The 15,215-nt window shown below is 37.2% G+C and overlaps 1 protein-coding gene across 1 annotated transcript; it reads right to left on the bottom strand.

The window, feature by feature from the left end:
* Positions 1 to 134: 134 nt before the first annotated feature.
* On the bottom strand, positions 135 to 12,617 carry tmprss3b (transmembrane serine protease 3b; the record flags this gene model as incomplete). The annotated part of the gene is made up of 13 exons (XM_079616173.1): positions 135 to 1,103; positions 2,371 to 2,520; positions 2,627 to 2,754; positions 2,978 to 3,073; positions 3,183 to 3,352; positions 4,960 to 5,125; positions 5,486 to 5,532; positions 7,391 to 7,519; positions 9,193 to 9,316; positions 9,556 to 9,675; positions 10,456 to 10,578; positions 10,868 to 11,174; positions 12,546 to 12,617. The coding sequence occupies 13 exons, from the start codon at positions 12,615 to 12,617 to the stop codon at positions 1,080 to 1,082; spliced, it is 1,656 nt and encodes a 551-aa protein (XP_079472299.1). The 3' UTR covers positions 135 to 1,079.
* Between the last annotated feature and the right edge of the window lie 2,598 nt (positions 12,618 to 15,215).

The raw sequence follows: 15,215 nt of genomic DNA, 5'->3' as shown, positions 1-15,215 counted from the left end.
TCTGCAGCGTAAACAAATAAATCATTTGGCTTGGGGTGAAATTGTAATGTAGTTCACAGAAAGTTGTTTATTTATCATTATTATTGTTTTTGGTCCATTTCTAATTGGATTTGTTACTCTGGTTTAGCATTTACTCATTTCGCAACACTTTTTGTACATTTTAAATAGTGGAAGGGAAGAATTTAGAGATTTGAAAGAGCAGAATAGAGACTTGGGGTACGTTTACACAACAACAGTGTACTAAAAACGGAAACGCTTTTTTTGCGTACAGGCGACAATGTTGTCAAAATGATCCCAGTTCATATGGATCCGTTTGAAAATGACTAAAAACGCTGTATTATTCATGCCAGGCCAGTAGTTGGCGATGTCACTTTGTAAAGACACTATGATGTCATATCAAAACTTACACTTTGAAACCCATTTTCAAAAGTTTGCATTTTCAGGCTCCCAAAACGCCATCGACGTGTAAATGAACGGCCAAAACGCAAAGGTTTTCCATTTTTAGTTGAAAACAGTGCCGTGTTAACGGCCCCTTAAGAACATAATTTTAATACAGTAAATTTCTCGACAACATTAATAATTTTAATGAGAATCGTAAATGCATCACATGTTAAGCGTGTACATTTGGCTTTACATACAAAAATATATGCACTAAAACGTTTTGAAATGCATGGTTAAATAAATGATAAATATTTGGACCCAAATGAACAAAACAAAAAAGTACAATAAATAGCATTTTACAAATAAACTATTCAAACTATGATTTAAAAATTTGTATTTTACTGTATTTTAGTTTTGGTCAGTAGAATCGAACCAACTTGGCTTATGAAGGGGAATAAGTTAGAGTGTGTGTGTGTGTGTGTGTGTGTGTGTGTGTGTGTGTGTGTGTGTGTGTGTGTGTGTGTGTGTGTGTGTGTGTGTGTGTGTGTGTGTGTGTGTGTGTGTGTGTGTGTGTGTGTGTGTGTGTGTGACATTACCATGATATGTTTCTCCTTCATAAGCCATGTTGGATATGGTAATGTCAGATGTTAGTTATGGAAATAATAAGAATAAGTCAGCAGAAGTCCACCATGAGACGCTCAACGACGCTGATCCTCTTCTTTCTGTTAAAAAATTTATAAATTAAATTAAAACTATTATTTGCATTTCTTAAATACATTTCAGTGGACCCGTAAATATAAGACTGTAAAACTTTAATATCAAATGACTTGAGGCATGAAATTAAAACCCAATCAATGGCTAGGGATATAACCATATGCTAAATAAATGGAGTGAATGGTGTGTGTATTGGGTCTGTGGCTCAATTAACGGCAGAAAGCTTGAGAATGTGCAGGACAGTACAACACACTCGCCTCTAGATGACTCTAGTGTTTCAAAAACCATTTCAAAGGTCAAAAAGACCCTGAGGAGCTGGAAGTCCGTCAGTTATTCATCCGCTCAAACACACTTACCAATGATCAACCAAGACAGCCAGCAAAACAAAGTTAATGGAATATAAATCCGAGTGCTAATTATCCAATGAGAATAAAGTTCAACTGCCGCCATCTAACTGAATGTCACTCCTCCAGCCTCCGTCACTTACTCCAAGGCCTAGGGTTACTATGACTGTGTAATTTACAGTTATTATTCACTTATTTTTCCACCATTTAAACATTTGTGCAATATCTTACAAGTGTGCAAAAAGATAATATGAATAATTAACTTGATAATTCCATTTAGTTAATTCTTGCTTTTTGAAAATATAAAAAAGTCAGAAAAGTACTTCCAAGGTCAAAATGAAGAAGAGGAGGGTGATTAAAGGTGAGTTTCCCACCACAAACCTTTAAGCAATTCAGTTGATTTACACATTTCACTCATGTTACATTTTGTTTGTGTGACAGAAATTTCTAGAAGAAGAAAAAATCATGGTAGGTGTATAATGTATGAATATATTGTCTGATTAATGATGATGCTTTTGAGATGCTATTGACTTTAATGATTTTTTTCACTGTACACTATAACCGCTATACACTATAAAAGTACACTATAACCGTTGCTTAAATTACTTGTTATACCTCAATGTTCCTCGGGTCTTAACAGAGCTTGTGGGAAATTATTTGAAGTATAACGCTTCTGTTGCTTGGAAAAAATCTAGAAAATATTTTACATTTGTCCAAGCATTTGTTTTTAACAGGGGAAATGAATGAAAAAATCTATTTCAATTTTAAACAACAAATGTCAAGCTGCCCTTTATCATTAATAATAATAATGTCAAAATGTTAAATAAGTACTTTCAGTTTTTGTGAGTGACATCAACTGAATTTCCAACTTTAAACATTTTGTAAATAAGTGTAGTGTTTTTTTGTTTGTTTGTTTTTTACTGTTCTTTACCTCCATCTGTTGCTGAATCCATGTGAGAGCTTCAGTTATGCTGGTGTAAACGCCTGGTTTGTTTTTTTGCCCACAGCTCTCACCCCAGGTGGCTGTCCCCACCAATGTCCACCCGGACCCCTGACAGGCCAGCGGCCCTCCGTTATCGCCCTACAGACAGAAGACTAGGGATTAAACTAAGGTGCGAATACATTCAAGTGTACTGGTTTCAATAATGACTATTGTAGTTTATTGTGATGACACACAGATGCAATACCTGACATGTACCAGCACCACCCTCCATGTATCCTGCACAGATGTTCCACGAGGTCAGTCCCCGCCGGCGGCATTCTCTGCCGGACAGTAACGGGACCTGAGTGACATGTAGGGACACACTGGTCTCTCCTGCACAACACACACACACACATGTGCATTCTGAAGAGTCAACTCCAAAAATACAAAACGATATAGTCCTCAACATGTCTTCAAAAGCTGTGAAACTTGTTTGCCACAAGCATTTTTCAGAAGCGACACCAGTCAATCAGATCAATAATTTTTTGCTTTGTCGTGTTTTTCTTCTTCTAAATGTCCTTAAAAATGTACTAACAGCTGATGGATCCACACTCACCACCATCCACTGTGGCTCCCCAGCCCGAGATTAAACACATCTGTCCATCCTCAAAGCTCTCGCCGTAACTAGGCAGACAGATGGGGGCAACTTGGTCTGGGGCAACAACAAAAAAAGAGATACATTTCGTTAAAATCATGCTTTTAAAGTTTAGACCCATCCATTTTACAAATATTTCAGCCAGTGACAAAAAGTAAATACTTACCGTTGAAAGACAAAGGTAGTTTAAGCCTTATTAGTGCTATGTTGTAGCTGTGTCCTTCTCGCCTGAAGTTAGCATGGTAGATGATTTTCTCCACAGAGAGAGCTCCTGATCCACTCAATGGCTGGTCTATCATCCCAGCATACACTGTCCATAACACTGGCTGAGCAAAACTTTGAACAAAAAGAATCACGAATGTAAGTACTGGACCATCATAAACTAATCTTGATGATCCCAGAGCCAGTTTAAACTATGCTGGACCAGTATAAGATCAGCGTAAACCAATTTGAACCAGCACAGAACCGGAATAAACCAGTCAGGAGTCTAATACCAGACCAGCATAAACCAGTCTGGACCAACACAGAACCAGTATTGTGGACCAGCACCAAACCAAGATAAAACCCCAGACCATCACAATCTAGTCTGGACCAGATCAGCATCAGCATAAATGAGTCTGAACCAGTATAAACCAATCTGAACTGGTACCTGACCAGATTAAAACAGTCTAGACCAACATCAGATCAGAATAAACCAGTCTGGACCAGCATCTGACTAACATAAAACAGCCTGACCAGGACCAGCCCATTACAAACTAGTCTGGAACGGCACAAAATAATTATAAACCAGTCTTGACCAGCATAAGTCTAGAATAAATCAGTGTGGACCAGCATAGAACCAGTATAAACCAGCCTGGGCCAGCACCAGACCATCATATACGAGTCTAGACCAGCACACAGCCAGTATATACTAGCCTGGACCAGCACCAGACCATCATAATTTAGTCTGGATCAGCACAGAACTAGTATAAACCAGTCTTGACCAGTATCTGACTAGCATAAAACAGTCTAGATCAGCACCAGACTTTCATAAACCAGTCTGGACCAGCACATAACCAGTATAAACAACTCTGGACCAGCACAGAACCATTATAAGCCAGTCGGGACCCGCACCAGATCAGGATAAAACAGCCCCAGACCTTCACAAACCAATATGAACCAGAACAGATCCGTCATAAACCAGTCTGGACCAGCACAAGACACCCATAAGAGTCTGAACCAGCACCAAACCACTATAAGCCAGTCTGGACAAGCACCAGACCATCATAAACCAGTCCGGACCAGCACAAACTTGTCTGGATCAGCACCAGATCAGGATCAATAGCCACAGACCTCCACAAACCAGTGTGAACCAGAACAGATCCATCATAAACCAATCTGGATCAGTTCAGAGCTGGTATAAATAAACCAGTCTGGACGACTGGACCAGCACAAGACAACCATAAAAGTCTATTACCAGCACAGAACCACTATAGTCCAGTCTGAACCAGTATCAGACCATCATAAACTAGTCAGGACTACCACAGAACCAGTCTGGACAAGCACCAGATCATCACCAACCAGTCTGGAGCAGCACATAACCAGTATAAACCAGAATGGACCAGCTTCAAACTATCATAAACCAGTCTGGACCAGCATCAAACTAGTATAAAATAGTCTGGACCTGTACCAGACCATCATAAACTAGTCTGGACCAGCACAGAACCAGTATAGACCAGTGTGGACCAGCAGCAGATCATCACCAACCAGTCTGGACCAGCATTAGACCGTCATAAATCAGTCTGGACCATCATAAACCAGTATGGACCAGCATTAGACCGTCATAAATCAGTCTGGACCATCATAAACCAGTATGGACCAGCAATAGACCATCATAAACCAGTCTGGACCAACACAAAACCAGTATAAACCAGCTTGGAGCTGTTTCTGCATGATATACTCACCCATAGACACAGTGAGCAGCAGTGAGTATCCAGCGCTCACTGATGACGGATCCTCCACAGAGATACTGGTTCTGGTAGTGTAGGCTGACCTGCCATGGGACCTGCCCGGCCCTCGACACGTTTCCTCCCAAAATACGGCTGCGGACGGCTGGCCTGGAACCACACTCTACATAACAACACACAAACTACATTTGTCCATTTCTGGGGGAATTTTTTCTTTGCACATGCAAAAGTCACTGACACAATGCTAGGACGTTGCGGCGACGTTGAAAAAAGGTTGTTATGTGGTTGTGAGTGTTTTTACTGTACATACGGTACAGCTATTTGGTTTCTGGGTATTCAAGGTGGATGTTAAGGCATTTCTAGAGTGTTCTGGGTGGACACTAACTGATTACTGACTTTTTATTGTCATATACACAATATTACAAGATGAAGACAATCTCAACTTCTATGAGAGAATGATCTACTTAAACTGCAACAATTACACTCATTGCTTATCTTTTTAAGATTAATATCAGCCACTCACCTATACACTTGACTGCTGTTACTATACCAGAACTGCAGAGAGTCTTTCTGGAATAATAGAAAATACAATTTTAGTTAAATCGATATTTCTGTCTGACTAAACCAGTTAACTGTTCTGGTTTCATTTAAATCCCTCCATTTATCTAAAGCAAATCGGCTTGTCATCTCAAACTGTGTCACAACTCTCTCGTTTTATTGCAGCGTGAAGTCACGATGTCTCCTTTCTTTTTCTGCTCAAAACCTCATCTCAGCTGCCAAGAATAAGTCCGACCAGACGTTCATACATCTGAAGGTAAGATATCTCACAAACACAGTCCTGGCTGCTTTAACGGATACCAAAGACACTCCTGAACATCAGCATCTGCAGAGACAATTCAGTGCTGAACGATCTGCCATGTAGTGCGTCAGTCACTGAACTGATCTTATTTGACAGTCTTTGGCCTAAATACTTCCTCCTCAGGCTTCAGTCTGTTTGATTTGGACCTGAGAAAAAGAGTGACTGAAAAGTGAAATGCTCATTTGTAAGCTAATGACCGCATTTAATATCATAATGAACACAGGGCTCCAAAATTTGGGCTTAAAATGATCATTTTTGCTTGTTTGAAAGGAAAGTCGGATTCAAAAAAGAAAGGATTTGCATCATTCAACCTTACATTTGGACCACATTGTTTTAAAACAAACTTTTTTTTTTGAATGTTGTTTAGAGAATACTAAAACAAAACAACCAATCTGATGTGAGTCTCACAAAGCTAAAATAAAGGCTACATCATAATATCACGTTCAATCATTTAGAATCAGACGAGGTAAAAAGGGGCTGTTTGCGCGACTTTTCTTTTTTTTTACGTAAAACTTTTCATGCATTTCGGCCGTTCATTTACACGACAACAATCATTACACGTCATTACACGTTCAAGTTTCAAGTTTTTCAGATTTTTTACATTTTTTTTATCAGACGAGGTAAAAGGGGGCTGTTTACGTGACTTTTCTTTTCTTTTTACGTAAAACTTTATGCGTTTCGGCCGTTCATTTACACGACAACAAACATTACACGTTCAAGTTTCAGTTTTTTCAAATCAGACGAGGTAAAAAGGGGCTGTTTACACGACACAGTTTTCTTTTCTTTTTTTTTACGTAAAACTTTATGCGTTTCGGCCGATTATTTACACGACAACAAACATTTCACGTTCAAGTTTCAAGTTTTTGTTTTTTCGAATCAGACGAGGTAAAAAGGGGCTGTTTACACGACACAATTTTCTTTTCTTTTTTTTAACGTAAAACTTTTCATGCGTTTTCGGCCGTTCATTTACACGAAAACAATCATTACACGTCATTACACGTTCAAGTTTCAAGTTTTTGGCAGCCTGAAAACCCAGACTTTTTTAAACAGGTTTCAAAGAGCAAGTTTTTGAAAACGATACTGTTATCGGCTCTGTGTAAACTACAAAAACATTTAGTTTCTTTACAACGTGGCATCGCCAACTACTGGCCTGGCAGCAAAATACAGCGATTTTAGCCGTTTTCGTGGATCCGTTTGAACAAAATCAAAACTTCAAAAATGCAAAGGAAAAACTTTTCAGGTTTTAGTGCATCGTTGTCGTGTAAACGCATTACACAAGCCAGTTCAAACCTGTTGCAAATCTTTGTGACTGAATCACTAAAAGAACTGAGCTGTTCGTGAATCGGACATCACCGCTCACTTGTTGCATGCGCTCTAAATATATGATATCTGATGAAGCCGCATATGTACATACATGTTTGTTAAATTGTAAATTATTCCCACAAATCTTTATTTTGACATTTAATGGTAGTCACTCTGGAGCCTTAGAAACCAGTGTTAAACCAATGCTTTGTTTTGGCAGGGTACATTCGGTTGCTTTTGCACGCAGGTGTTTAAAAGAAGCTTTACCTGACGTATGAAGAGTTGTGGATCTTGAAGGTGTCTTGAAGGGCTGTTTGGTTGATATTGAGAGCCACTAGATTACTCTGAAATACTGCTTCAATAGAGGAGATGGGAATGGCCGCAGAGCTTACGTAACTACATTCGGAGAGAGAGGAGAACAAAAGAGAAATTACTCTAGTTATTGCCAAGTTACTTTACCAAGAATCGATGGGATAATACTTTTGAACACACTAAAATGGCACAATTTGAAAAAGGTTTGAATCCAGTGTAAATTGGCTGTATAATCAAAACAATTACATGGGAATAAAGTGCTCTCATATATTAAAGCTGGAGCACTGAGTACCTTCTCATTAAGTTTATAGTTATTAAATAACTAAAAGACACAAAACTACACTCTTAGAAGAAAAGGTTCTATATTAAAGGTTCATATTTAGAACCTGTTAGTGGTTTCCATCTTGGAATTATTTTATGGATTTAATTCCAATTAGTTTTGTTTAAATTCATGTATAATTTTAATGACATTTTATGAATTAAACGGATATATCTTTATACAGACATACTTTATCACTAGAAAAACATTTAATAACCTGTTAAACATTAAAGTATTATGTATAATTTAAGACATGTTTGCTTATAAAGAATCTTTTTGGCATAAAGTGCTCTTTAGGGTTACTGAACCTTTTATACCCAACACAGAAATATTTCTCTCTTTCCCTCTCAATTTCACACTTATTTACTTTCTTTCATAAGCTGTTACTTCTGAAAAGATGAAATCAGTTGACTTTAGCTGATGCTGATCGGTTCTCTTATTAAGGAGACGTGGCCCGAGGGACTGTAATTAATCATTATTTCTGGCCAAAACAGAAAACTAAATTCAAGTGCCAAGATGCATAATAAAGACAGTGATGCCAAACGAAAAGATCAGACCTCTGAAATTAAAATAAAGACAGGAGACTGTAGGTGTTAAATGTAACATCTTGACCTAGTTGAGGTGAAACAGCGTTTGCGATGATGTTTTTTCTTCTTCTTTCATTTAATGGCAGACTGATTTTAATTGGATTAACTATGCAGGTAATGAGGCCACTGGGAACAGAGGGACATTATTATTCATAGACACCCACACAGTGCAAGAAAACCACACACACACACACAAAGTATCACCATATTTCTGTTTAAAAGGGGGAAATCCCTGCTTTGCTCTGGAAAATGAATTTTCCCTAAATAGCAGACATGGGCGGTGATGATGGCTGTTAGTTAGCAGAAATGAAGACCCAAAATGTGTAAATGCCATGGAAATTTTAATGAATATATAAAAAAAAAAAAATATATATATATATATAGTTCCTAGTTAGAAATATTCTTTTGGATGGAAATTGTGAGTAAAAAAAAAAAGTATATATATATATTTTAAAATCCGTAATCCTTATCCGGTAAATCACAAAAAAGAGAGATATATAACCTATACATATAACGGAAACCCTAAAGAACATTCTTCAGCTCTTGAAACTGAAATATAAATTAGTGGAATTTGAATTAAATTTGAATTAGATTTTTTTTTTGTGCAAAATTTAATTGATCTAAATTATAATATTCTTTATAGTTGTTTTAGTTCAATTGAATCTACTGACAAGTTTTTGTAAAAAAAAAAAAAAAGTTTGAAAACAAGCAGCCTTGTAATTATAGCAGAAATACAAGTGAAGTATATACATTTACATGGGGGGGAGGGGGCCTTCAAATTTTATCTAAAAGGCAATCCATCTGCCCCGACACACTTAAATGATAAAGATTCATTGTAATTGTGTTTGTACCTGTTGTATCCCAGTTGTCTGCAGGCTAAGGAGCCCAGGTGAGAATCCCAGCCTTCAGAGCACACCGTCCTCCACGAGCCCCTGCTGAACACCTGCAGCACAGAGCTTCTGCCACTCACACGCACTGAGACCGACAGAGAGAGATGTGGGTCAGTTAGCATGCGGTCAGTGGTTAACACCTGCTTATAGATGGGCTGATGACAAAACTGGTGTGGAAAGTTGTTTGATTATATATATCTTTTTTTTTTTTTTCTTTGGAATGACATGCATCATTCACAGTAACGTATATTAAAACAATACATAAAGTTATTTTTTGTTTATTTTGTGCTTAAAGTCAGGAAGAGACAGACAGGATCAGCCCACCACAGTTGAGTTCATCTTCTCCATCTCCACAGTCCTCGACTCCGTCACACACAGCTTTCCTGCCGATACACCGAACCGACGACACGCAGTGAAACTTTCCCGAGCAACTCTCCAGACCCACTGGAGACAAAGAGTCTGCGTTCAAAATGCATGATGGTGACTGACACACACACACACACACGCACGCACACTCCTTTCTAAGAGAACTTAAAACAACCATCTGTTAGCTGTGACCCAGACCTACTGTCATAGGTGGAGCTCATTAAACATTTACAGTTCCCACTGCTCAAGATGAGTTTCAGTAGGAAGGAAGACACTAGTAACTTACCTTCACACACACACACACACACACACACACACACACACACACATTTATTTTCGTCATGGTGGGGACTTTTCTTTGACTTTTATTGTCTATATACTGTATACAATTTAAAATATCTGCATTTTTTTTATGTGAATATATTTTAAAGTGTAATTTATTCCTGTGATGTAAAGCTGAATTTTCATCATAATTATCAGTGTCACATGATCCTTCAGAAATCATTCTAATATGCTGATTTTCTACTTTCTAAGATTTTTTTTTATTTTTTATCAATGTTCACCTTTAATGATGAAAAATGTTGCAGCTTAATATCTAGATTACTCCATTTATTGGAGTTAACTGGAGTAATGATGCTGAAAATTCCACTTTGCACCAGAGGAATAAATTACATTTTAAGATATATGCAAATACCGGTAAAAGACATTTCAAAATATTACTGGTTTTTACTGTATTTTTCATCAAATAAATGAAGCCTTGGTGAGCATAAGAGACTTCTTTCAAAAACATTAAAAAAATCTTAAGTTGGGAAAAATGTTCGAATTATGCTCAAATTATTATTAAAAAAACACTCTCACCTCCCAAACCTATTCCTAGAGACAGAATCAAGACTATAAACAAGACCAAGATGATAAGCAGAGCCAGCAATCTGCGAGACACGTACGGCCAACACAAAGATTTCAAGTTTGACAGGTCCTCTCCTGAGATAGAGAGAGAGAGAGAGAGAGAGAGAGAGAGAGAGAGAGAGAGAGAGAGAGAGAGAGAGAGAGAGAGAGAGAGAGAGAGAGAGAGAGAGAGAGAGAGAGAGAGATTGAATAATTGATTGAATAAATCAGTCTGCTGAAGGCCAGTGCTGTCAGTGGAGTAAGACTGATTAGATCACATTTTAACACCTCGAGTTGCTGAGGTGGCAATGTAAACCACACACCGGAGCCATTTCCAATTTACTCACACGCTGCGACACACCCAGAAAGCGAGAAGCCTGCTTACCATCCAGGAAGGGCTGGACCTTGATGACGGGCACACCTGGGCTGGGTGGGATCTGAATGTTGTGGACTTTGTTGTACACAGGCAGTGGAGCGGACGCCACAGTGGGCAGCTCGACGGGGACGTGGGGGTCCTGCGAGCTCGGGTCGTAGAAGCGGCTCGAATGGCTGTTTTGACTACTGAAGGAGCTCACGTTGAAAGTATTGGGGGTCTCCACAATGGGGAGGTCCTCTTCCGTGATAGAGACCAGCTCAAGAGCTCTAGATTCAGTGCCGTCCTCTACCAGATCCTGAGAAAGTTGCTGAGAAGACTGACGAAAAAGAAACACTTTTAAATGATATCGAGGTATAAACTGTACCCGCTCACATTTTTTTGGGAATAATTATGTTGTTGTTGGTTTATGTTTTTAAAGTCTCTTATGCTTACTAAACCTGCATTTATTTGATCAATAATACAGTAAAAACAATTAAATATTATTACAAACTTTTTTTTTTATATATACATTTTAAAATGTTATTTATTTCTGTGATGCAAAGCTGAATTTTCAGCATCATTACTCCAGTCTTCAGTGTCACATGATCCTTCAGAAATCATTCTGATATGATTATTTGCTGCTCAGATATTAATAATGTTTCTCATTAGTATTAATGTTTAAAATAGTTTTGCTTCTTAATATTTTTTTAAGAAACCGTGATCGATTTTTTTCAGGATTTGTTGATGAATAGAACGTTTTTTGGAAACAGAAAACTTTATAAATGTATTCACTGTCACTTTTGATCAAATCAATGAGTCTTGTTGAATAAATGTATTTAGTCATTACTGTTTTATTACTATTATGAAAATTCCTATGAAATATGAAATTACGTCAAAATTTTGAATGGTAGTTTATGGTTTCTCATAAATATTTGGCAGCAACATTGTTCATCATAAAAGTTGAACATTGCTCTGTTATTAAAAGGTGAAGTTCTTAATGGTAGTGTGTGTGTCGTTGTTTCCACAAAAATATTAAGCAGCACCACTTTTTAAAATATTGATAATAATAAGAAATATTTTTGAACATCAAATCAGCATTATAGAATGATTATTGAAGGATCATGTGACACTGAAGTAATGATTAATGACTAATGATGCTGAAAATTCAGCTTTGCATCACAGGCATTTTAAAATATATTCAAATAGAAAAGTTATTTGAATAATATTTCACAATATTACAGTTTTTCCTGTACAAATAAATGCAGCCTTGTTGAGCTTAAAATATTTGTTAATGTCAATGTTTTTATTAAAAGACTGAAATTCTTAAAAAAATAAATGGATCCATAAATTGTTTGACATAATCTAGTATTGTTTAGGAAAACAAAACAATTTTTTTTTTTTGAAAATAAATAAATTCATTCATTCATTAATAATAACTTTTTAAATCCTACCAGAACAAAAAAAAAAAAGCTTGAAAGCTTTACACCATGAATACACTTGCACAATTAAGTTGTACACACAAATGTATTCACGATGTAATGACAAAAAAAAGAGCATGGAGTGACACCAGAGAGAGAGAGTATGAGAGAGAGAGAGAGTATGTGGCAGCTGATGTGATAGACGCGCCTTGTCAACCTTGATATCATTTAAAAGTGTCTGAAACACAAGGGCACTCAGACATGAAATACCGCTGGTCATGCTTCCTTACCCTCTCCTCTCGGCTTCCTCCCTCTGAACCCGGCCGCTCCGTCTCTCCTGTGGTCTGGGAATAAGAAGCCATGACTCGGTTCTCTCATCCTCTCATCTTGGATGAACGAGGCAAATGAGAGACGACAGTGACACCGATCTACTTAGGAAGTGAAAAGGGGACGTTGTGAATGGGAATCCAAGGCCCTCGGTCTGTTTAATCCTTGTTAGAAAGAATGAAGAATGAAATATTCCAAGTGACTCCAAATCCAAGTGACCGCCTGTGAAATTAGCTTTGGAGAATTTGAGAAATGAAGGGGCTAATTTGAAGGTGACTAACTGGAGATCTTGAGAACTCTCTCTCTCTCTCTCTCTCTCTCTCTCTCTCTCTCTCTCTCGCACACAGTGACACCTGAGCAGGTGTGCAGCAGCGTTTTGTCGTGTCACTATACAGCTGTGGATCAGGTAATGCTGGACGGGCTCGGCTTCTGAGGTCCAGTTACACTAGAAGGTCAGGCAGGAGCACCAGGCACGAAAAGGTCATCAGTCTTTAGGCTGTTCCCTAATTCAACACTACACCTCTAGGACCTATAATTATATTCATTATGCACCTTGTGGTTTCTAGACAGATGCTCCGTTTTCTTAAAAACATATTAAAATACAATTCAAAATGAACATATTTTCAATTACTGAACATTTGTTTGTTTCATTTTTTTGTGGGGCTCAGATATTGTAAAGAAAGAAAAAGAATAAAAGTCTTGTTAAAGGAAAGGGTGAAAATACTCACAATTCAATTCATTAAGGACATTGTAGTTTCTAATTGGATGATTTTTTTGCAAATGCATTTCAAAACCTCTATTATGATGAACATATTTTTAATTTCTGAAAATGTTTTTTTTTTTTTTTTTTTCTTAAAGTAGACAATTTCTAGTTTTTCATATTGTAATAATGCCCCCCATTAAAAAAGAAAGTCTTGAAAGTCAAGAAAGTCTTGTTAAAAAAAATGGTGACATTTTTTTTTATATTCCCATAAAAGTACATTATAATGCAATTCAAAAACCTCTTTTATGATAAACATATTCAAAAAAATGTAAACAGTTGTTTTGATATTAAAGTTTTTTAAAAATCTGTTCAGAGATTGTAATAAAAGAAAAAAGTTATTGCTAAAAGAACATATTTTCAGTTTCTGAAAATTCATTTGGAAGTTTTTGGTGAGGAGAGTGAAAAACGTGTAGCTGTTCGGGGATTGTAAATAAAAGAAAAAAGTATTATTAAAAGACTGAAATTCTAAAAATAAAAAAAACGTTGCTATAAGTTGTTAAGCATAATCTTTGTTTGCATATACAAAAATATGCAGTGAGGCTGTTTTGTTTTGAAATATTTGTAATGCCAATGTTTATTTTAAGTAACCTGCAGGAAGCCATTTTGTTGGTACAAGAAACCCACGCAGACAGAAACACCTTAAGACCCTTTAGTCTTTAATAAAATAATATAATGATTAATTAATAATACTTTGGTATTTATATGAAAAGGGTATGAATAAAAAAACATGATATAAAAAAAAATTGAAAGGCTAATTATCAAATTAAACACTCAAGTATATTCAAGGTGTAATTAAATATTTTAGTATTTTTAACTTCGTGGTCATTAAATCAACAAATCATTGGATTTGTTTAGGGTAGTTATGGGTGACACAGTGTGCCAAAGAGAGTATCATTACATCAGTCTAAAACTGAGAACCCTTGTTAGTTTTCCATCATGCTCTGAGAGCTGTATCTGGTGTCATTGTGTCTTTTTTTTACCCTGTGAGTGTGTATGTATATGTGTGTGTTTGTGAGACTTATACATGCAGTGTCGCTTTCCCGCCAGCAGATGTCACTGAAGCGCTGTATTGCGTCACGCGTCTACCGCTGCATGACGCATCTTTGGTCGAGCTTTAGTGTTTTTAAGCAGTTGTTCATGAGTCAGCGCCTTCTCGATTGTTACGGGTGAAGTGGGCTCTGTTGCAATGATGATTCACATGTTTGTGTGATAAAGGACCCGATTTTTGCTCGGTTATAATCCGTTCCTCCCTCTCGTGCAGTCACGAGTCACTGCGGTTGACTCAGCAGCCATAGACTGACAGAAACAAGACCGTGACCGACGAAAAACGCAAGAGGTCAAATATTAAGTGGCATTTATAGTTTATGAATAAACTCAAAACTTTTCTAACTGTTCCCTCCAGTAGAAGTGCTGAGGTGTTTAAACAGCACTCATGTTCAACCATATTTTAAAGTGATATGGAGGAAATTAGGACGAAACTGCGGCTTTACCGAGCTCAACAGCTCTGGCCAAGCTGCACCATAAACTAAACGCTATTGGCTATTTTAATAAAGGGGAGGAGCTGTTCGATATGTCCCTGTCTTCCTGTTTTAAGTGGAAATTGTGTCAACACATTGAATTATGCTGTGTGGTTTTAAGGCACTTCAGTGGGCCTTTGAATATGGGCCCGGAGTCCATAAGTGTGTTAACCGGTGTTTCTAAACTAGCTATAATTTGGGCAAAATTGTGCAGAAAAATGTCCCCAGACACATAATCTGACAAAACTTGGCTCATAAATAAAGCAAATAGTGTTTTTCACTCAAAAAACTAATAAATGATGACTTTTAGAGGTAGGATATGAGCCAGTCCCTTACAGTTTGCTTTATTAAAT

Source organism: Phoxinus phoxinus (assembly GCF_949152265.1).
Source record: "Phoxinus phoxinus genome assembly, chromosome: 6".
Taxonomy (NCBI): Eukaryota; Metazoa; Chordata; class Actinopteri; order Cypriniformes; family Leuciscidae; genus Phoxinus; species Phoxinus phoxinus.
Note: the sequence above shows the minus strand (reverse complement) of the source record. Positions and strands in the feature narration are given on the sequence as shown.